The sequence below is a fragment of the Oncorhynchus tshawytscha genome, linkage group LG34 (genome assembly GCF_018296145.1).
Source record: "Oncorhynchus tshawytscha isolate Ot180627B linkage group LG34, Otsh_v2.0, whole genome shotgun sequence".
In the NCBI taxonomy this organism is placed as follows: domain Eukaryota; kingdom Metazoa; phylum Chordata; class Actinopteri; order Salmoniformes; family Salmonidae; genus Oncorhynchus; species Oncorhynchus tshawytscha.
The window spans coordinates 1,223,943-1,248,601 of NC_056462.1; the positions used below are offsets into that span (position 1 = coordinate 1,223,943).

The window sequence follows — 24,659 nt, forward strand, 5'->3', positions numbered from 1 at the left end:
GCCATATAGCTCAATTTTAGTCTCATCTGACCAGAGTACCTTCTTCTATGTGGTTGGGGAGTCTCCCACATGCCTTTTGGGGAACACCAAATGCGTTTGCTTATTTCTATCTTCAAGCAATGGCTTTTTTCTGGCTACTTTTCTGTAAAGCTCAGCTCTGTAGAGTGTACGACTTAAAGTGTTCCTATGGACAGATACTCCAATCTCCGCTGTGGAGCTTTGCAGCTCCTTCAGGATTATCTTTGGTCTCTTTGTTGCCTCTCTGATTAATGCCCTCCTTGCCTGGTCCATGAGTTTTGGTGGGCAGCCCTCTCTTGGCAGGTTTGTTGTGGTGCCATATTCTTTCCTTTTTTAAATAGTGGATTTAATGGTGCTCCTTGGGATGTTCAAAGTTTCCGATATTCTTTTATAACCCACCCTGATCTGTACTTCTCCACAACATTGTCCCTGACCTGTTTGGAGAGCTCCTTGGTCTTCATGGTGCCGCTTGGTGGTGCCGCTTGGTGGTGCCCCTTGCTTATTGGTGTTGCAGACTCTGGGGCCTTTCAGAACAGGTGTATATATATATTGAGATCATGTGACAGATCATGTGACACTTAATTAAATGAAGTCCACCTGTGTGCAATCTAACTAATTATGTGACTTCTGAAGGTAATTGGTTGCACAAGATCTTATTTAGCTTCATAGCAAAGGGGGTGAATACATATGTACGCACCACTTTTCATTTCTTAAATTTTGTTTACATTTTTATTTCACTTCCCCAATTTGGACTAATTTGTGCATGTCCATTACATGACATTTAAATTTAATTTACATCAATTTAAATTCCAGGTTGTACTGCAACAAAATAGGATAAACGCCAAGGGGGATGAATACTTTTGCACGGCACTGCATGTTCTTTTGAAATACTTTATTTTAGTATGATAGTGTTTTTTAAAGACCTGCCTGAATGAAATAATGAATTTCTCTGTGATGGTCTATACTAAACTGGATTTATTAGACTGCAAAACAAATATTATCTAAGGAGTACGTGGCTTGACAGTGGGACAATTGAAATGGGGTAAATGGGGTACACATCTTGTATCTTGTGCCAAAGTAATGTGAAGTATCACATCATAAAACATGAATTCTTCTGCTGATAAAAAAAGAGCATCAAGTGCAGTATCTCAACAGGCATTTTTATTTAAAGAATGAAAAAAGCACAAAGAGAAAAGACTGAATCATCATATTTTTTTGTGACTGCACAATGACAGTACAGGCTCATTCACACATAGAGGTTCACAGAGATTTGCCAAATTCCATTTCAGTCCCTATTCAAGTAGCCATAACATAGACCTCGCCGCTCCTACCCTGCCTTTTTCCCATCACTGTTGTTTCTGCCTTTGTGTTACTATGACTATGACAGGGAATTTCTCCCTGGCTCAACACAAGAGCAGGCTGGCAACCATTGCTGTGGTGCCTACATAACAGGGAGGGTAGGGTCTAAAGGCCCAGCCACCACGATGGTGTCGATTGGCGCTATGAGAGCAGGATCGACGACAATGATGTCAGTGGCAACGGTGGCAGGGATGTCGATGGCAGCGGGTATAACAACATCGATAGGTACATCCACGGCTGGGTCGACAGGGGCTGCATCAGCTGGGTCTACTGGGGCGGCGGTATCCACAACTGCTGGTTCCTCAGCTGCGTGGTCCACTGCTGGCTCAGCCTCGGCTTCAGTGGCAGTCTCGTCCTCTCCAACCTCGTCAGAGTTCAGAGGGACGGCAGGGGCAGCAGGGGCAGCCAGGCCAGGATAGGGATAATATCTGCCATAGCTGCCATAGCGGGGCTGAAAGAGGGATAGTGAGCATGAGAAGGGGTTGAACACACGCTCACATCACAATGAACACATTTGTAAGCATTATATTACAGTAATTCATATCTCTTCTCTTAGAGAGATGGAGAGGAAACCCACTGATGCTTTTTAACAATTTAGCAGATTAATTCAAACTGATTTAAAGGACCATGAGCTCACCACTGGGGCCTCTTCATCTGAGTTCATTGGTGGTGGTGGGTAGAAGAATTTGGGGTCTTGAGCTGGGGCAGCAGGGGCTGCAGCAGGTGCATTCAACTGTTCACACCACAAATGGTTCAGTCCATAAGAGTTTTCAGACAACTTTATGGTGTCACTATCAGCTCTAAAACAGGGTATTGAGTCTTGAGTCTCGCAAGGAGTGATAGAAGTGTTAGAAAAGCTAGGGATGTTTATGAGAAGAATCTTTCTACAGCATGCATCTAAAGTTTTTTAAAGAGTTTCTAAAAGCAACATTTACCATTGGGGGCTGAGCTGGTGCAGCCTTCGGAGGAAAGAAAATAATTAAATTGATTAGATGATCACTGATATGGTTAGTATACAGAGCTAATTATTCCATTATCTTCCTTTTATTCCATTGAAAGTTGTTATATGTCTAACATGTTTTGCAAGTTAAATCCGAAACAAAATGGCTGCCCTCTAACCAGTTGTCCGAGGGAACCATACATTCTGTAGAGCTCCATCCATCTCAGGGCCTCGTTGGCATGTGCTGCAACCTGCTGGGAAATACCAGATGTGGAACCAAACATGTCATTAAGGTAGTAGTTAAGGTAATTGAAACCCCTTTCCCATGTCCATGACATGACGTGACATGATGATTGCATGATGTTGTTAAGAGATGTCGAAACTGAAATCCACCTACCTCATCGCTTCCACTATCAGGAGTCTGCAAGGCACAACACAGCATTTTGATAATCATCATCCAGTCAACACACAGACTTATGTCAACATCAAGAGAACACCAGCGTACAATTGAAGCTCAACCATAAAATGATTCAATTAGAAGGTAAACAACATGGTCTGGGTTTGGAGACTTACTGGAGCAGCCAGGGAGAAGCCCAGCAGGCACATCAATAGCACCACAGATATCATCTTGATCCTTAAACAGAGAAAGAGGATATACGGTCAGGTCCAAAATGATTGGCACCCTTGATAAAAATGAGCAGAAAATACTGTATAAAATTAATACAAATATCGTATGCTCCAAAACCAAAAAAAAGGGAAATTATATTCTTTCATACTAATACAATTGCTCAGAGTAGTATTGTTTTATTGTTTTCTCGCAAAAAAAGTAGCCCCATAATTAAGTGGTAATGCCCTCGAAGCCGGTGCAACAAAGTTGAGGGGAAATTAATGATCTGGAAAGATTCTGTATGGAGAAATTGTAAAAAGATCCCAACCAATGTGTTCTCCAATCTCAAAAAGCATTTTGGAAAAAGGCACCCTCATCCTCACAAGGTGAGGCATTGAAAGGTATTGAAACAAGGGTGCATTTTATTTTGAGAAAAATATTACTTGCTGAACAACATTTATTTTCAGCAGCAGTTTCTTAAATATATGCTTAAAAGTATTCAATAATGTAATGTAAGTAATCTGTGATATAATAATACAGCAAAACAAAAGCTTTCTCCCAAACTGTAAACTGTATACTTTTCTGCATACTGTGAAATGGAAATCTAGAATCTCACCTTTGTCTTGGTATCAGGAGCAAGTGAAGCAGTGGTCTTGATGTGGGAAAGAATGAACTACATAATTTCTCACTCAAAGTCAATTTATACTCTGGAACCACCTGCGACAACCAATCAGGTCTTTGCACCCCGACAAATGTGCATGCCACTGTTGTTTGATGAAATCTCCTTTCTCTTCAAAACTCAAGTAAGACGTGGAGTCTTAATGCCCCTATTATCTTTAATTACACACCGTGCAATTATGCTTACCACACCACACATCACCCCCCTCCCAAGTAAACCCCAAACTTGAAAAGATTCTCAAACTAAAGTAGAGGGCATCAATCGAGTGTATCTCTCATGGTTACATTAATAAAATATCTCTTTTGGGACTTAAAAGTTCTCACAGTCTGTTAGCAATAGGGCAATTATCTCCATAAAGGCATAAGGGGTAGTGCCAAGTCAATCAAACTCAGAACAAAGGCCTTGATAGATATTGGAGCTCAAAAGCGTACATTCCTTTAACATTTTTAATTAACAGTCTGTCAACACACTGACTCGAACACACTGATGGTGCAGAGAGATATTAAACGTCAATCCTTCTCTTTTGTCGTTGTTGTGAACACAGTGATATTTTTTAACAGGTTTTTCCCTCTTCATTGGTTAGGGCATGTCTGATTCATATCACAGATGCACAAGGGTATTTTGAATGTTGGATGTAAAGGTTAGGTTAGCCATGATGGTGGTGTGGACCAAATCAGATAAGAGGAGTTACATCAATGTGTGATAATCAGGTACAGTATTCTAAACATTCCACAATCCATAACATACACACATGCCACTTAAGAATATGCTGAGCTGTGAGACTTCATGGAGATACGATAAGAATCTTGGCAACTTGTTGCTTTCTGCTTTGTCTAGAGCTGAAAAATACTATTGTGCTGAAGGAAGAGGGAGGTTGTGAAAGTGGGTGCCTTGTAGTCAAATTAAGAGGACTGCCACAGCATGTCTATGACTTTGTACCTTACTAAACATAACAGTTCTCTTCCACTTCACTGTATTTTCACACCTGGTCACAATACTCTATTTGTAGTAGGTTTTATTGGTTTCTTGCAGTCATAGACTGAATTGTACACCAATTTACAATCCTAAAATAGCAAAACACTTATAATATAATACAGCGTTAAAATACGCAATATATATAACATATACTACAAAGACAAGTTCTTACGTAGACACTTCTAAGGCCCCTGGGCTATAGAGTATGGGGTGTGCATTGATCAGTTTTGTGAAGTATGGAACGGGAGAGTTCTGATATCAATCAATCAATCATTCAAAAGTATTTATAAAGCCCTTTTTACATCAGCCGATGTCACACAGTGCTATACAGAAACCCAACCTAAAACCCCAAACAGCAAGCAATGCAGATGTAGAAGCACGGTGGCTAGGAAAAACTCCCTAGACAGGTAGGAACCTAGGAAGAAACCTAGTCGGGAACCAGGCTCTGAGGGGTGGCCAGTCCTCTTCTGCCTGTGCAGGGTTGAGATTATAACAGTACATGGCCAAGATGTTCAAACGTTTATAGATGACCAGCAGGGTCAAATAATAATAATCACAGTAGTTGTAGAGGGTGCAACAGGTAAGCACCTCATGAGTAAATGTCAGTTGACTTTTCACAGTCGAGCATTCAGAGTTAGAGACAGCAGGTGCGGTAGAGAGAGAGAATCAAAAACAGCAGGTCCGGGACAAGGTAGCACATCCGGTGAACAGGTTAGGGTTCCATAGCCGTAGGCAGAACAGTTGAAACTGGAGCAGCAGCATGACCAGGTGGACTGGGCAAGGAGTCATCAGGCCAGGTAGTCCTGTGGCATGGTCCCAGGGCTCAGGTCCTCCTGGAGGGGAGGGAGAGGGAGAGGGAGGGAGAGAGAGAGAATTTAGAGGGAGCATACTTAAGTTCACACATGTGAAATACTCCAGATATATCAGACTGACTAGCCCCCGACACATAAACTGTTGCAGCATGGCCAACCAGGCAGGATATAACCCCACCCACTTTGCCAAAGCACTTCCCCCACACCACTAGAGGGATATCTTCAACTACCAACTTACTACCCTGAGACAAGGCCGAGTATAGCCCACGCAGATCTCCCCCATGGCATGAACCCGAGAGAGCGCCAAACCTGGACAGGAAGATCACGTCAGTGACTCAACCTTTCTCAAGTGACGCACCCCTCTTAGGGACGGGATGGAGAGCACCAGTAAGCCAGTGACTCCGTAATAAGGTTAGAGTCAGAGAATCCCGGTGGAGAGAGGGGAACCAGCCAGGCAGAGAGAGCAAGGGTGGTTCGTCGCTGCAGTGCCTTTCCATTCACCTTCGCACCCCTGGGCCAGACTACACTCAATCATAGGAACGACTGAAGAGATGATTCTTCAATAAAGACTTAAAGGTCAAGACCGAGTCTGCGTCAATTTCTGCCTGACTGACATGCCCAAAGTATAATGTCTGTTGCTCAGGCCCTGAAGCCAGGATATGCATATAATTGATACCATTGGAACGAAAACACTTTGAAGTTCGTTGAAATGTTAAAATAGTGTAGGAGCCTATAACACAATAGATATGGTAGGAGAAAATCCAAAGAAAAACCAACCAGAATATTTTTCTTTTGAGAGCCCATGCTCTTACAATGGAAAGTATAGGGAAATAATGAAATCTGGCCCCCAGTATGCAATTCCTATCGCATCCACAGGGTGTCTCCACTCTATGTTCAAGGTTTCAGGCTTGTTTCTTCCAAAACAAATGAGAAAGAACAGTTTTAGTACAAGGACACAGTCTTGGAAATCCGTGTTTGGGCGCGCGATTAAGACAAGATGCACCTGCTAATATCGGTTTCCTATTGAACATACTTCTTTCCATATGAAATATTATAGTTTGATTACATTTTAGGGTGTCTGAGGAGTCAATCAAAACATATTTTGACTTGTTTTAACAAAGTTTAGCGGTAAATTCTTGGATTCCTTTCAATGCATGTTGAACGAGTGGATTACTCAAATCGATGGCGCCAACTAAACAGACTTTTTGGGATATAAAGAAGGGTTTTATCTAACAAAATGACACTACATGTTATAGCTGGGACCCTTTGGATGACAAATCAGAGGAAGATTTTTTTTTAAGTAAGTGAATATTTAATCACTATTTGTGAATTTATAAAACCTGTGCCGGTGGAAAAATATGGGGTGCCATATGGGGTGCCATCCTCAAACAATCGCATGGCATGCTTTCGCTGTAATGGCTACTGTAAATCGGACAGTGCAGTTAGATTAATAAGAATTTAAGCTTTCAACTGATATAATAAGACACTTGTATCTACCTAAATGTTTAATATCCATAATTTTAATGATTTTTTATTTGAATTGCACGCCCTCCAGCTTCACCGGAAGTTGTCCCATTAGCGGGACGCATAGCCCTAAGATTAAGACTTCCAAACTGTCTGTGGTCAATGTCGTTGAGTATCAGATGTCGTTGAGTATCCATTGGAGAGCAAAGCCTTCATCAATCTTTGCAAACTGGGATGTCAGAGAGATTTGTCTTAGTTGTTTTACATGGGCAGGTCGGGATAGGGGTGAACACTACTTATTTCCAATGCTTATGAACTAGGCCCTCCTTGAAGAGTAGTTGAGAATGTGACATAGGGGAGTACTGATCTCGCAGGCAAAATGTTAAAACAGTTTGCAGACCTTGATTGCTTGGAGACTTTTGTAGATATCCCACCATAATTTGCAAATACATTTATTAAAAATCCTACAATGTGATTTTCTGGATTTTTTTCCCTCATTTTGTCTGTCATAGTTGAAGTGTACCTACGATGAAAATTACAGGCCTCTCTCATCTTTTTAAGTTGGAGAACTTGCACAATTGGTGGCTGACAATACTTTTTTGCCCCACTGTAAACACTTTGCAGATAATAAGATGCTATGTATCGTATAACATTTTTATATAAAAGTTGATAGAAGCATATTCTCTGAACGTTATAATTAATCGAAATCAAACCTTTGATTTGTCAATCGTGATGATCACCATAAAACTGTTGTACAAAAATGCAGTTGTATTATGACACAACAGTGATAGGCCTGATCACCGACAACAACGAGACAGCCTATAGGGAGAAGGTCAGAGATCTGGCCATGTGGTGCCATGACAACAACCTCTCCCTCAACGTGATCAAGACAAAGAGATGATTGTGGACTACAGGAACAGGTGGACCGAGCACGCCCCCATTCTCATCGACGGGGCTGTAGTGGAGCAGGTTGAGAGCTTCAAGTTCCTTGGTGTCCACATCACCAACAAACTAACATGTTCCAAGCACACCAAGACAGTTGTGAAAAGGGCACGACTCAACCTATTCCCCCTCAGGAGAAATTTGGCATGGGTCCTCAGATCCTCAAAAGGTTCTACAGCAGCACCATCAAGATAATCCTGACTGGCTGCATCACTGCCTGGTATGGCAACTGCTCAGGCTCCGGCCACAAGGCACTACAGAGGGTAGTGTGTACGGCCCAGTACGTCACTGGGGCCAAGCTTCCTGCCATCCAGGACCTCTATACCAGGCTGTATCAGAGGAAGAACCTAAAAATTGTCAAAGACTCCAGCCACCCTAGTCATAGACTGTTCTCTCTGCTGACGAACTGCAAGTGGTACCGGAGCGCCAAGTCTAGGTCCGAGAGGCTTCTAAACAGCTTCTACCCCCAAGCCTCAAGACTCCTGAACATCTAATCAAATGGCAGTTTATTTACATTACCCCCCCCACCACCACCTCTTTTACGCCGCTGCTACTCTCTGTTATTATCTATGCATTGTCACTTTAATAACTCTAACTACATGTACATATTACCTCAATTACCTTGACTAACCGGTACCCCCCTGTATGTAGTCTTGCTATTGTTATTTTACTGCTGCCCTTTAACTACGTGTTACTTTTATTTCTTATTCTTATTTTTTTAACTGCATTGTTGGTTAGGGGCTTGTAAAGTAAGCATTTTACTGTAAGGTCTACATGCATGTGACTAATAAAATTGGATTTGATTTGATTAGACTCAATTTCCCCACAGAGAAGAGAGAGAACCCTAGCGAGGCATGTCTCTCTTTAAGTTAGTTACCTTGACGCTGTTCTTCCTTGGGTTTCAGAAAATCCCTCTAGGAGCCCAGCAGAAGCCTGGAATCTTAAGTTGTTTAATTCAGAAATCTTATTCAGTTAATTAAGGAAAATGTTTAATAGAGATGTCATTGAGACACATTTGATCATTTTCAGGCAACAGCACTTACCATCGTCTAGTAAGTAGCCAGGCAGTGCCAGCCAACAAAGTAGTGAATGTTGAATGCTACATACTGCAATAGTTTAAACCTACAGTGGGAAAATGGGAACCTGTGGATATTATGGACGTTTAGAATGTGGTCTCAGCTGCGGAACACCAGCCTCTGTTATGTTTACTCTATCTACATACTGTATGAGCAATTCTACACACATTAACAAAGTCTCAATAGATATAATGGAATGTAAAGATTGATGTGTTCCTGTTCTGTCCCACAGCTTTTCCCACCTTAAGGCTTCATCAAGCGTAACATCCCTCAGGGTCCCGGTAAAGCTAGTCTCAAGGTGGTGAGTAAACACTGAACTCTGACCCTTCTCGGAACATACTGTGTCAACCATTGACTTCTCCATGAGTAGGTTTTCCTCTGAAGGGATGGAAATAGAGATGGGCTTTCCTAAACATTACCTTCTGTCTTGTCCTCCAGTTCTACCCATTCAGTTTTGAACAGCCAGCCCCTGCCGCAAGTCCGATAAGATACCATGTGATAAAAATGGTAAAACTAGGCTTATCTGTTTTTTTGGTACATAGAGGGCAGAATTGTAGAACCTGTAGACACACTGGACATGCTGTTTCTTTAACTGCTTGAGCATTCAATGAATTATGTCTGATTTTTATCAGTTTGTGATAGTATCGAGTTGGTATGTAGGGAGTTTTTACCACTCAATGTGAACTCTGATAGGCTGAACAGTTGGTGGCCTGCCTGAAAGAAAGTTTTAAGTGATTGTAGTATAGTGGGTGCTGTAAACAATCCAAGACTGTAGGCAACGACTTGTGAGGTGAACAGCCATAAAGGAGTTCAAAAGATGGTGCCTGTCTCTCCTTCTATTTTGAGGAGTGGAGTGTGTTCTCCCAATATACCTGTTCTTACTTGTAAGGCCCCTGGAGGGGAGGATGAGGAGAAGGATGACTAGACCAGAAAGACAATAATTATTTGTCTGCTGAGGTAAAGGGAAGGGAAATCTTAACGCTACAGCATACAAGGACATTCTAGACGATTCTGTGCTTCCAACTTTGTGACAACAGTTTGTGGAAGGCCCTTTCCTGTTTCAGCATGACAATCTCCTTGTGAAGAAAGCGAGGTCCAGAAGAGCAGGTGTCCACATACTTTTGGTCAAGTAGTGGATTTGTTGGTAATGTTTCTCTTATTTGTTTATTTTGTACGATCATCTGATTGAACCTGGCTGGTAGGACCCAGAAGACCTACTTATAGTTTGCTTTTATTACTCTACAATACACCATACATTTATGTTGATTTGGAGGTCTATGCAGTGAAATGTATTTTGGAGTGACATTCTTTGCTTATTCTACAGTCAAAAAAGGCTATTATAAAGCTTAGCCCCCACAAAATAAAATGCTGGGAAATAGAATTTATTCCCTGTGATATGACTGTTCAAATTCAAAACTTTGTTATATATTTTAGACTTTTATGGCCATGAAGAATTACAGTTACTGGTAACTCAACAATCTGGACCCCCTATTTCTGAAACTTTCCGCCGCCATTGTCGCAACCCCTATTACCAGCCTGTTCAACCTCTCTTTCATATCGTCTGAGATCCCCAAGGATTGGAAAGCTGCCGCAGTCATCCCCCTCTTCAAAGGGGGAGACACCCTGGACCCAAACTGTTACAGACCTATATCCATCCTGCCCTGCCTATCTAAGGTCTTCGAAAGCCAAGTCAACAAACAGGTCACTGACCATCTCGAATCCCACCGTACCTTCTCCGCTGTGCAATCTGGTTTCCGAGCCGGTCACGGGTGCACCTCAGCAACACTCAAGGTACTAAACGATATCATAACCGCCATCGATAAAAGACAGTACTGTGCAGCCGTCTTCATTGACCTTGCCAAGGCTTTCGACTCTGTCAATCACCATATTCTTATCGGCAGACTCAGTAGCCTCGGTTTTTCGGATGACTGCCTTGCCTGGTTCACCAATTACTTTGCAGACAGAGTTCAGTGTGTCAAATCGGAGGGCATGCTGTCCGGTCCTCTGGCAGTCTCTATGGGGGTGCCACAGGGTTCAATTCTCGGGCCGACTCTTTTCTCTGTATATATCAATGATGTTGCTCTTGCTGCGGGCGATTCCCTGATCCACCTCTACGCAGACGACACCATTCTATATACTTTCGGCCCGTCATTGGACACTGTGCTATCAAACCTCCAAACAAGCTTCAATGCCATACAACACTCCTTCCGTGGCCTCCAACTGCTCTTAAACGCTAGTAAAACCAAATGCATGCTTTTCAACCGATCGCTGCCTGCACCCGCATGCCCGACTAGCATCACCACCCTGGATGGTTCCGACCTTGAATATGTGGACATCTATAAGTACCTAGGTGTCTGGCTAGACTGCAAACTCTCCTTCCAGACTCATATCAAACATCTCCAATCGAAAATCAAATCAAGAGTCGGCTTTCTATTCCGCAACAAAGCCTCCTTCACTCACGCCGCCAAGCTTACCCTAGTAAAACTGACTATCCTTCCGATCCTCGACTTCGGCGATGTCATCTACAAAATGGCTTCCAACACTCTACTCAGCAAACTGGATGCAGTCTATCACAGTGCCATCCGTTTTGTCACTAAAGCACCTTATACCACCCACCACTGCGACCTGTATGCTCTAGTCGGCTGGCCCTCGTTACATATTCGTCGCCAGACCCACTGGCTCCAGGTCATCTACAAGTCCATGCTAGGTAAAGCTCCGCCTTATCTCAGTTCACTGGTCACGATGGCAACACCCATCCGTAGCACGCGCTCCAGCAGGTGTATCTCACTGATCATCCCTAAAGCCAACACCTCATTTGGCCGCCTTTCGTTCCAGTACTCTGCTGCCTGTGACTGGAACGAATTGCAAAAATCGCTGAAGTTGGAGACTTTTATCTCCCTCACCAACTTCAAACATCAGCTATCTGAGCAGCTAACCGATCGCTGCTGCTGTACATAGTCTATTGGTAAATAGCCCACCCATTTTCACCTACCTCATCCCCATACTGTTTTTATTTATTTACTTGCTCTTTTGCACACCAATATCTCTACCTGTACATGACCATCTGATCATTTATCACTCCAGTGTTAATCTGCAAAATTGTAATTATTCGCCTACCTCCTCATGCCTTTTGCACACATTGTATATAGACTCCCCCCTTTGTTTTCTACTGTGTTATTGACTTGTTAATTGTTTATTCCATGTGTAACTCTGTGTTGTCTGCTCACACTGCTATGCTTTATCTTGGCCAGGTCGCAGTTGCAAATGAGAACTTGTTCTCAACTGGCCTACCTGGTTAAATAAAGGTGAAATAAATAAAAAATTTAAAAAAACTCCTTTTGCAGTGAAGTAAGAGGGAACTATAAACTAATGGACATTGATTGTTATTATCAACAGATATCCATCGATCGATACTGTCCACCTGAAATGAACATGATTAAAATGAACTGTTTAATCAAATAACTTATTCTCCTCTTTAAATCCACACAATGACATTTAACAGGGAAACAACTCAATAATTGCTTGTAAACATACTTTAATTGACTTTACTAAAATACATGGCTTAAATTAAATGTAGCAAAGAAAAGATTGTAAGCCAGATAATGTCCACCCATACTCTCTATTGCCCACTGTAATATCAATGATGCATGCTTATTATACTCATTACAATAGCCTCCGCTAGAAACTTCAAGGGGAAAAACTCTAAAGGACAGTAGATTAACACTCTACATTGATACTCATAACCATGCTACTGTAAATACCCCAATTAATATCAATAGGCCATACTGAAGTAGCAAATCATCTGGTCTTCTCTGGGTCGGCAGACTTTGTACTTCCTTCAAGCTGGTAACTAAAAGAACAGCAGGAATAATGTAATGAACAAAATATATTGTGTCTTCATTTTGTTGTCAAAGGACTTTACAGCATAATTAAGACTTACATTCAGTTTCCATTCTATGGTTGCACATGAGGTACCTGTGGACGAAGAAAAATGTCACTGTCATTCTTGGATTCCCCCTAAGCTATAGATGACATCTTCTAAACGAGTAGGTATAAAAAATATGAATCACTTAAACAATATGTTCAGGAAAGGAGTTGTATTTCAGTCAAAAGTTCATTGTTAGTGTTGTATTTCTTAAACCACAGATGACATATAGTAAAATAGTATGTGAAAAGAGGGTAAATCTTTTCCAAATGATGTTCAGTAAAGAAGTTGTACGTATAGTTATGATAGATAGAGTTCTAGCTTTCCAACGTGGCCAGTCTGGAGTGGCTGCTCCTGCTCAGCTGGCTGCAAAGGATCCTGGGAATGAGGAAGTTGAGAGTTGTATGGTGGGAATGGGATCTGCAGAAAAAAGAGCACCTGTTGTCTTGGACACCAAAGCAGAGGTTTCCAAACTTTTTGTGTCTGGGACACCTTTTGTGATAACAAATTCATGAGGGACCCCCTCATAACATCAGAACACAACTCTTACTTTAGAGTTCAATAAAAATAGCATACCATCAGTTTTATTATGACTTCTGTAGTGCATGGCCGGACTAATAAAGTCTCAGGACCCTGGAAATAACATTCTAAAATCCACCACTTTGCATGTTGCAGTTTTAAAGTTAATTTCCTGCAATTCTGAAAATGTTGCCTTGGGGCAGAAATAACATTTAGCAGTTTTAAAGCTTAAATTATAGTGAATTATGTTCAAAACAAACATTTAGGGGAATACAAGAAGAATTTAGTCGAACATTTTTATAATTGATCACTACTGTGGATACCAATATCCCTGTGAGCCTCCCAGGCCCATGTTGTGCATATAAGGCCCAAGAACATAAATTGTAGTGTAATAATATTACATCGCATTGTATTGCACCCTCTAAACTCTTTCCACTGAGAACTTGTCCAAAATGTGTTTAATCCGTTTTTGCGAGCCATATTCATTTAAAAAAACTAACTAAATAAAAATCGGATATATTTTGAGATTTGTCAGCGGACCCCCTGCAATACCCCACTTTGCCCCCTGTTCAAAACCATCTGTCGTCAAGGAAACGCGTACATCTTTGCACCCATTACAATAACTACAGGTCAAGAAAGGGATGTCCTACATTGGGTCTTTGCTGTGGCACAGTTTGTGGTTGGTATTCATATTGGAACAGCTGTGAAAGATAAAACAAAAATATGGCAAAAATAAAGCAATTAAATACATACGTTCCAAAATCATTCAAAAAAATTCATAAAACGTTTTATTACAGTTTTTTGATTGATAAATCTTTGTACTCACGTTTGGAATCTGTGGCATCTGAGGGATATTTGGCATCATCTAAAACAAAAACAAATAACTCAAACTTCCTTTAAAGACAGAATTGCTGAAATAAGATACAAATGTTTACACCAAATGAAACATATTATTTATATTTAACTTTATTTGCCAGAGTATGTGTATATCTTTATTGTATATGATGGTGTACTTATATATATATATATATATATATATATATATATATATATATATATATATATATATATATATATATATATATAATTGATTCAGATCCTGAGCTACAGGCAGACAGATTGTCATTTTAGGGGAAAAGAAAAGGGTCAGATTCTTTAAAATGACATGAAGCCTGCTTGAAATGATGTGCACGTCTTACATTCACCTTTTCATGTTTATTCAAATACTATTCATTAAAATCGTATGGTAAGTTTCAATACTTCAAAACCAAATGGCAGGTCCAGGAAGTCACAAAAATAGATGGGTGTTGGTTAAATTGTTATTTTAATGATTAGAGTGAATTTGGAGTATAATGTTTTTCCCCCTGTGAGTGCAGAGCGGTTTTTAGCAGAGAGAGCGCTCCATGAGCAATGAGCTGGATTTCAAACCACTCAATTCTGCTCACCTACTCTGATCCAGGTCCCACTGAAATAAAATGATTGGTTGTGAACAAGTAAATGATATCAGGATTTACCTTTTGCTGCACAAAGTCATAGGGGTAGTACTTTAATATGGGGGAAAAGAAACAGAGAAACAATCATTAAACTACTGCAGTATATAGATAAAATACATTCAATGTGATCTGTGCTTGAGTAAGACATTCAATGGATGGGTTCTCTTACAAAACACATACAGTGTAACAACACTCATTTCCTGCTGTGCAACTTGGAATGTACCATAACTTTACCCATTTAAAGTCATGAGTCACCTGAACTGAAATAGTGCCTATCAAATTTCATTTAGCTGTAATTGAAGAGAGAGATTTCTTCACATACTACAACACCTATAATTCTGAGGAGGGATAAGTAACTCAACTTGAGACAACACTTACAATTTCTACACTCTTTCTTCCTGGGGCCTCAGGTAGGGAATATTTGATGAAGGCTTGAGAGGGATAGGACTGCTGAAAGAAAAGAAAGTGGAAAGTTAAAAGGTGGAGGATGGTTGATATATTTTTTGGTTGATATATTAAAGAAGGTGAAGTAGTTGTATTTTAGTGGTATTTATAGTATTTACGGGTCCATTGATCTGGCCACCAGTAGACCATCCAGGGAATCTCTGTGGAAACACCTGTAATATAAAGTAAAACAAACAAAACACATTACAAATAAATAAAATTACTATACTATCTAATTAAGACAAAACTCCAGTGTAACTGCTGAAGTTCAAGATGATTAACTCATCACAGTCTGAATTAAATAGGCAAGTGATAAGTCAAGAGAAAGTAAATAATGAAGTAAGTAATAACTTACGTAATTGCTAAGTAGGTCATTAAGGCACTAAAGAGACAATTCTTTGATCATATTATTTTAGAGAGGTCTAATAGAGGTCTCATAGTGAAGATGATGTAAGAGCGTACTATTTCCATGCTGACAGGGCCGTTGAGTCCAGGCTGAGGGTAAGGATGGCCTGCTGGGTAGAGGCCTTCATTCACCTGGAGATGAAACACTTGGGTCAAAGGTCAAACATACAAAAGTGTCCTCATAAATTCATTTCAGTACTTAATCTTCTCATGTTATGTATTGTTTCATACTATGTTGAACCACACCTAAGAAAGAAGGTGACCAACAGAATGCAGTAGAATATTACAATATGCATTTGTTCTTACTTGTGTGGGTGGTCCTGATTGCCTTGGATCCCCATAGTGGGGCAAGTAATTGAAGAAAGGTTGACGCTGTGAATATTGAACAAATACTAAATAATCACAATTTTGACGAAGCCATAGTCAATTTAAAGAAATGACAGACTGTTGACAGACACTCAGTGGAAGATGAGACGTGAATATACGCTTGGAAAGTGAAGATGTCATAGAATATCAAAAGGTAATTAAATAATAGGCTAAGTGAATTGTTTTCCCTCACAGTTAGACAAGAAGATTAGCTAGCCAGTTCAAAGTATTAACAGGTAGTTAACAATTGCTTATAAACTAGCTACCGTAGCGATGCCATGTCAATAACTTGTCTCCGAAAATGAAGAGGGTGTCTCCTGTTGTGTTTACATTTTTTTCCATTGTAACACGCACCCTTGCGTGTCCACTTTCTATGTGTATTCAAATTCCTATTCTTAAGAAATACAGTAGTAAAGTTTTCCTTGCCTGTGTTTTCAAACTTACTGGAGCAGCAGATATTGAGCTGGCCAAACAAAGGCACATAATGGTGATCTTCATTTTCAAAGTAGAACCTTGCACATGAAAGAGAGGTATAATGTTAAGTTAACCCCCTCCAGTGTCGAAAAGCAGTCAACTCTATTACATAAGACACATTTTAACACTGACCACCAGTGTTGAATGACTGCAACAATAACCAGTGTTGGTCTGTGTTCATTTTTAACATGTTGCTTACAGAAATTCTGTGAAAGTCTTAAAAGCATAACACTTATAAAAGTCTAACAATAACTCTATAGAGACACTTTGATTGTTTAATTTATCTCTATTAAAGTTAACACTTGTAATTTTGTTGTGAGACTCCTTAGGCACCCCAAAGCATTCTGTAAATTCATTCGAATAAAGAATCCCATACCATTACTTTGTACAACATCCAGATAAAATGCATTTTAAATAGACAAGTTCTAGCCACATTACCTTTGGTGATACCAGTATAGATGAGGAATATGGAGGGTCATACAGTGCAGAGATCTATCTCTGCTTTTAAACCGTGTCAGTTGAGATTTCAGCCAACCAACATTGACCTGCTGTGACACTACATAGCGAATGAGAATGTGGCTGTCTAGTCGTGAGCTTTGGTAAATGACAGTGGTCAGATATAGTATAGTAATCATAATAGCAGAGCATGGACAATTACACGGTCTGCAATAGTGCACACTTCAGCACATTTACTTGAAAGCACATCATATCTTATCGCAAACAGAGAATATTATTTGGTACGTATGAATTCAATCCAAATGCTGTCAGTGAATTTGATGTATCCAATTATATTGTATGATGATATTGCTTTATCCAATGATATTGCATGATATTGTATAGTCTTTAAGTGTAATCTGCTTTGTTGCTGTAATCTTTGACCTTCTTTCAAAGCGTCAATGGTAGTGTTTTAATACTTAGTGTGTATGTAACAAGCTTTTTATTTCCCTGTGTGAAATTATAGTAAACAAACCATTTTCAACAACAATTCATTAAAAATGATCTTAATCAATGACACAATGCAACATCAAGTGTACTGTAAGCTGGTAAAGTTTATTACCAATCCAATTGATAACACCATGGTGTTCGTGGGAGTCTCATCTTTGCATAGAGTGGTCATAGTAGTTTTTAGGCCAAACCTTGTCCCATGGTCTGACAAACACTGCTCTTTGCTCTGTCACCTTTCACATCAGATGCAGAAGTGCGACACCGGTGGATGCTGTGGATTGAGACGCATCCAAATCTGATATCTCTAGCTTAAACTGACAGATTGTTACATAACCATGTTTTGTATGGCAAGTTTGTTCTCTGTTTTGCTCTCCACAAGCGTCTTGGGGCTTGACTGAAATCGGTACAGCCGATCTGCCATCTTCTGTCTGCAACGTCTGAACAATTTGGGCTACACACCTCTGTGGAAAGGTGAGACTCGTACAAACACGTACATGTCGGTTGTTTTGCTCTAGACCACCCACAGGCCTCACAAGACTAGTCTGAAGGTCCCCCAGTAGCAGTTGAGAAAATGAATGGAAGCATACTGTATATTGAGACTGTTGAGTGCCAAAAATAAGGGGTTAAATACATGTCAAAAATGTAATAAAAATTGGGCCGACACTTCAGAACTAACTTCCTTTCGATTATTTGGGAGGCACTATCTGTTGTTCAATGTATTAAATCTGTTATGCGTTTGTATGGGCTAATAGCAGTTAGGCCAAAAATAATCATAGTAGTGGCTGGAACAGAATCAATGGAATGGTATCGAACACATCAAACACGTTTTCCCACTCCATTCTAGCCATTATTAAGAGCCGTCCTCCCATCAGCAGCTTAGAAGCCTCCTGAGCTGTGAATGTTCAAGTGTATACTGTGGAGAAGTTTAACCTTGTGCAAGTTGATCCGATACTGCTGTTTAATTTGTGTATAGTTGAGTCTACCTAAAGTGAAGGATGTATGTTATTTCTTCGCAAAACTAACAACACAGAGTCATAGTATTCCACCTAATTGTCTTATCCTCACTATATGATAACATTTGAAATCTGACTTTTGTTGATTTGTTTTATTTTTTGTCTTTTTAACAAAAAAAAGAAGTAACTTCTAAAATGACTTTATGATGATGATTTTACAGGCAACATATTCTCATAATTTATGTGGCCCTTAAGAATGTAGCATAAGCTCGCCCCACAGCTCGCTTGAAATGTCACGGATGGACCCATCCAATTGGTACCTTTTTGGTTGGCTCGAACGCTTAGAATGTTGTCAAGGAGGGTGGTCACTTGTGTAGCAAAGCAGAGGTCCCGAGTTCGAGCCAAGTATGAGCTGAATCGGTAACATGGGTGTCACAGTAAACTTTTTTATTTATTTATTTTTTATTTATTATTGTTCATTTTTTTACTACATTTTCTCCAGAATTTTGTGATATCCAATTAGTAGTTACAGTCTTGTCCCATCACAGCAACTCCTGTGTGGACTCGGGAGTGGTGAAGGTCGAGAGCCATGCATCCTCCAAAACACAAACCCCGCCAAGCTTCAATGGGACAAGATAACCCAGTCGGCCAAACCCTCTTTTTCCCGGGACAACGCTTGGCCAATTGTGAGCTGCCTCATAGGTCTCCCGGTCGTGGACTGCTGCGACACAGGCTGGGATCGAACCCAGATCTGTAGTAATGCAGCTAGCACTGCGATGCATTGCCTTAGACCGCTGCACCACTCGGGAGGCCCGGGTCTCACAGACACAAAATAATAGTTTTAGCACATTCTCTACATGTCTGTCATTTCTAACCCAGGTTCTAACCAGAGGCTTCATCGGGCCCCTGTGCTTCCGGCGCCGACAAAGATGGCTGCCTCGCTTCGCGTTCCTAGGAAACTATGCAGTATTTAGTTTTTTTACGTGTTATTTCTTACATTGGTACCCCAGGTAATCTTAGGTTTCATTACATAGAGTCGGGAGGAACTACTGAACTACCAGCCGGCGACCCAAAACAACGGCACCGTAAAAGTGGCAAACGAAGCGGTCTTCTGGTAAGGCTCCAGAGACGGGTACATCGCGCACCACTCCCTAACATACTACTCGCCAATGTCCAGTCTCTTGACAACAAGGTTGATGAAATCCGAGCAAGGGTAGCATTCCAGAGCGACATCAGAGACTGTAACGTTCTTTGCTTCACGGAAACATGGCTCACTCGAGAGACTCTATCGGAGTCGGTGCAGCCAGCTGGTTTCTTCACGCATCACGCTGACAGAAACAAGCATCTTTCTGGTAAGAAGAGGGGTGGGGGAGGGGGGTATGCCACTGCCTGTTCACCCCGCTATCATCCAGAAGGCGAGGTCAGTACAGGTGCATCAAAGCAGGGACTGAGAGACTGAAAAACAGCTTCTATCTCAAGACCATCAGACTGTTAAACAGCTACTACTAACATTGAGTGGCTGCTGCCAACATACTGACTCAACTCCAGCCACTTTAATAATGGAAAATGATGGGAATGGATGTAAAAAAAAAAGGTATCACTAGCCACTTTAAACAATGCCACTTAATATAATGTTTACATACCCTACATTACTCATCTCATATGTATATGTATATACTGTACTCTATATCATCTACTGCATCTTGATGTAATACATATACAGTGGGGCAAAAAAGGATTTACTCAGCCACCAATTGTGCAAGTTCTCCCACTTAAAAAGATGAGAGGGACCTGTAATTTTCATCATAGGTACACTTCAACTATGACAGACAAAATTAGAAAAAAAATCCAGAAAATCACATTGTAGGATTCTTTATGAATTTATTTGCAAATTATGGTGGAAAATAAGCATTTGGTCACCTACAAACAAGCAAGATTTCTGGCTCTCACAGACCTGTAACTTCTTCTTTAAGAGGCTCCTCTGTCCTCTACTCGTTACCTGTATTAATGGCACCTGTTTGAAATTGTTATCAGTATAAAAGACACCTGTCCACAACCTCAAACAGTCACACTCCAAACTCCACTATGGCCAAGACCAAAGAGCTGTCAAAGGACACCAGAAACAAAATTGAAGACCTGCACCGGGTTGGGAAGACTGAATCTGCAATAGGTAAACAGCATTCCCTCCCACATATGCCCCCCTAGGCACAACTATGACAACATAACCAACAAAAACGGGTCACAACTCCTGCAGCTCTGTCGCACGCTGGGTATGTACATAGTCAATGGTATGCTTCGAGGGGACTCCTATGGTAGGTACACCTATAGCTCATCTCTTGGCAGTAGTACTGTAGACTACTTTATCACTGACCTCAACCCAGAGTCTCTCGGTGCGTTCACAGTCAGCCCACTGACACCTCTATCAGACCACAGCAAAATCACAGTCTACTTGAAAAGAGCAATACTCAATCATGAGGCATCAAAGCTAAAGGAACTGCTATAGATGGAAGGAATGCAGTTTGGAAACCTACCAAAAAAAACAATTAGGCAACAACAAAATTCAATCCCTTTTCTGGGCAAAACGTTCCACTGCAATAGTGAAGGTGTAAACTTGGCAGTAGAAATTCTTAACAGTATATTTGACCTCTCAGCTTCCCTATCAAATCTCAAATAGAAACACAAAGAAAATGAACAACAATGGCAAATGGTTTGATGAAGAATGCAAAAATCTAGTCCACGACTTCACTATGGTGAATCACTAAAACAATACAGAAATTCACTATGGAAAAAGAAGGAACAGCACGTCAGAAATCAGCTCAATGTAATTGAAGAATCCATAGACTCTAACCACTTCTGGGAAAATTGGAAAACACTAAACAAACAACAACCCGAAGAATTATCTATCCAAAATGGAGATGTATGGGTAAACCACTTCTCCAATCGTTTTGGCTCTATAACAAAGAATAAAGAGCAAAAACATATACATGATCAAATACAAATCTTAGAATCAACTATTGAAGACTACCAGAACCCACTGGATTCTACAATTACCTTGAATGAGTTACAGGACAAAATATAAACCCTCCAACCCAAAAAGGCCTGTGGTGTTGATGGTATCCTTAATGAAATGATCAAATATACAGACAAATTCCAATTGGCTATACTTCAACATCATCCTTAGCTCTGGCATCTTCCCCAATTTTTGGAACCAAGGACTGATCACCCCAATCCACAAATGTGGAGACAAATTTGACCCCAACAACTACCGTGGAATATGCGTCAACAGTAACCTTGGGAAAATCCTCTGCATTATCATTAACAGCAGACTCGTACATTTCCTCAATGAAAACAATGTACTGAGCAAATGTCAAATTGGCTTTTTACCAAATTACCGTACAACAGACCATGTATTCACCCTACACACCCTAATTGACAAGCAAACAAACCAAAACAAAGGCAAAGTCTTCTCATGCTTTGTTGATTTCAAAAAAGCCTTCGACTCAATTTGGCATGAGGGTCTGCTATACAAATTGATGAAAAGTGGTGTTGGGAGTAAAACATACGACATTATAAAATCCATGTACACAAACAACAAGTGTGCGGTTAAAATTGGCAAAAAACACACACATTTCTTCACACAGGGTCATGGGGTGAGACAGGGATGCAGCTTAAGCCCCACCCTCTTCAACATATATCAACAAATTGGCGCGGGCACTAGAAAAGTCTGCAGCACCCGGCCTCACCCTACTAGAATCCGAAGTCAAATGTCTACTGTTTGCTGATGATCTGGTGCTTCTGTCACCAACCAATGAGGGCCTACAGCAGCAACTAGATCTTCTGCACAGATTCTGTCAGACCTGGGCCCTGACAGTAAATCTCAGTAAGACCAAAATAATGGTGTTCCAAAAAATGTCCAGTCGCCAAGACCACAAATACAAATTCCATCTAGATACTGATGCCCTAGAGCACACCAAAAACTATACATACCTTGGCCTAAACATCAGCGCCACAGGTAACTTCCACAAAGCTGTGAACGATCTGAGAGACAAGGCAAGAAGGGCATTCTATGCCATCAAAAGGAACATAAAATTCAACATACCAATTAGGATCTGGCTAAAAATACTTGAATCAGTCATAGAGCCCATTGCCCTTCATGGTTGTGAGGTCTGGAGTCCGCTCACCAACCAAGACTTCACAAAATGGGACAAACACCAAATTGAGACTCTGCATGCAGAATTCTGCAAAAATATCCTCCGTGTACAACGTAGAACACCAAATAATGCATGCAGAGCAGAATTAGGCCGATACCCACTAATTTTCAAAATCCAGAAAAGAGCTGTTAAATTCTACAACCACCTAAAAGGAAGCGTTTCCCAAACCTTCCATAACAAAGCCATCACCTACAGAGAGATGAACCTGGAGAAGAGACCTTTAAGCAAGCTGGTCCTGGGGCTCTGTTCACAAACACAAACACACCCCACAGAGCCCCAGGACAACTGCACAATTAGACCCAACCAAATCATGAGAAAAAAAAAAGATAATTACTTGACACTTTGGAAAGAATTAACAAAAAAAACAGAGCAAGCTAGAATGCAATTTGGCCTTAAACAGAGAGTACACAGTGGCAGAATACCTGACCACTGTGACTGACCCAAACTTAAGGAAAGCTTTGACTATGTACAGACTCAGTGAGCATAGCCTTGCTATTGAGAAAGGCCACCGTAGGCAGACATGGCTCTCAAGAGAAGACAGGCTATGTGCTCACTGCCCACAAAATGAGGTGGAAACTGAGCTGCACTTCCTAACCTCCTGCCCAATGTATGACCATATTAGAGAGACATATTTCCCTCAGATAACACAGATCCACAAAGAATTCGAAAACAAATCCAATTTTGATAAACTCCCATATCTACTGGGTGAAATTCCACAGTGTGTCATCACAGCAGCAAGATTTGTGACCTGTTGCCACAAGAAAAGGGCAACCAGTGTAGAAAAAACACCATTGTAAATACAACCCATATTTATGCTTATTTATTTCCCTTGTGTAATTTAAACATTTGTACATTGTTACAACACTGTATATATATATTTTTAAAGAATAATGTGCAAATATTGCAAATATTGTACAACCCAGGTGCTTAAAGCTCTTAGAGACTTACCCAGAAAGATTCACAGCTGTAATCACTGCAAAAGGTGATTACAGCCCAAAAGTCTAACCTGTATTGACTCAACGAGATATTTCTGTATTTCATTTTCAATAAATTTGCAAACATTTCTAAAAACATAATTTCACTTTGTCATTGAGGTATTCTATGTAAACATATAAAATAAAAATATATATTTAATCCATTTTGAATTCAGGCTGTAGAATGTGGGTGTCACGGTTTTTGAAATGAGTGGACCAATGCGCAGCGTGCGTAGAGTTCCACATTATATTTAATAGTGAAACTTACAAAGAATAACAAACGTGCCATCACAGCGCCCACAAAGCACTAACCAAAACAATATCCCACAAAGCAGGTGGGAGAAAGGGCTTCCTAAATATGATCTGCAATTAGAGGCAACGATTACCAGCTGCCTCTAATTGGGAACCATACAAATCAGCCACTTAGAAAATAAACGACTAGAACACACCCCCCCCCAGTCACACTCTGACCTAAACACCATAGAGAACCGAGGGCTCTCTATGGTCAGGGCGTGACAGTGGGGTGTGACTAATTTCTAAAGGCACTGTATTAGGCCTGGTTTTAATACTTGTATCCTTTCTGACTCCCTTGAGTTAATCACTGATCTGCAATTACTTGATAGGAAGCCTAAAAGCAAGAGCTCAGTGACTTTCAACGTGGCACCGGCATAGGATGCCACCTTTCCAACAAGTGAGTTAGTCAAATTTCTGCCCAGTAAGAGCTGCACCGGCCAACTGTTCACACTGTTATTGGAAACCTCTGGGAGTAACAACGGCTCAGCCACGAAGTGGTAGGCCACACAAGCTCACAGAAAGGGACCACCGAATGCTGAGGTGCGTAGAGAGTAAAAATCGTCTGTCCTCAGTTGCAAAACTCATTACCGAATTCCAAACTGCCTCCAGAAGCAACATCAGAATGGGTTTCCATGGCCAAAAAGCTGCACACAAGCCTAAGATCACCATACGCAATGCCAAGTGTCGTTTTGAGTTTTGTATAGCTCGCCGCCATTGGACTCTGGAGCAGTGGAAACACGCTTCCCCATCTGGCAGTCTGACGGACTAATCTGGGTTTGGCGAA

The 24,659-nt window shown here is 40.8% G+C and overlaps 2 protein-coding genes across 2 annotated transcripts; both read right to left on the reverse strand.

The window, feature by feature from the left end:
• Nucleotides 1-1,157: 1,157 nt before the first annotated feature.
• On the reverse strand, nt 1,158-3,654 carry enam (enamelin). The gene is made up of 7 exons (XM_024398250.2): nt 3,541-3,654; nt 2,891-2,951; nt 2,715-2,738; nt 2,497-2,568; nt 2,313-2,336; nt 2,015-2,110; nt 1,158-1,828 (listed from the first exon to the last, which is right to left on the reverse strand). The coding sequence occupies exons 2-7, from the start codon at nt 2,942-2,944 to the stop codon at nt 1,460-1,462; spliced, it is 639 nt and encodes a 212-aa protein (XP_024254018.1). The 5' UTR covers nt 2,945-2,951; nt 3,541-3,654; the 3' UTR covers nt 1,158-1,459.
• An 8,736-nt stretch (nt 3,655-12,390) lies between these two features.
• LOC121841829 (gamma-gliadin-like) lies at nt 12,391-17,041 on the reverse strand. Its single transcript, XM_042312144.1, has 12 exons — nt 16,937-17,041; nt 16,469-16,536; nt 15,965-16,030; nt 15,716-15,790; nt 15,373-15,426; nt 15,188-15,259; nt 14,831-14,860; nt 14,143-14,181; nt 13,967-14,017; nt 13,092-13,217; nt 12,813-12,847; nt 12,391-12,722 (listed from the first exon to the last, which is right to left on the reverse strand). Exons 2-10 carry the CDS (start codon nt 16,520-16,522, stop codon nt 13,098-13,100), a joined length of 561 nt encoding a protein of 186 aa, XP_042168078.1. The 5' UTR covers nt 16,523-16,536; nt 16,937-17,041; the 3' UTR covers nt 12,391-12,722; nt 12,813-12,847; nt 13,092-13,097.
• Between the last annotated feature and the right edge of the window lie 7,618 nt (nt 17,042-24,659).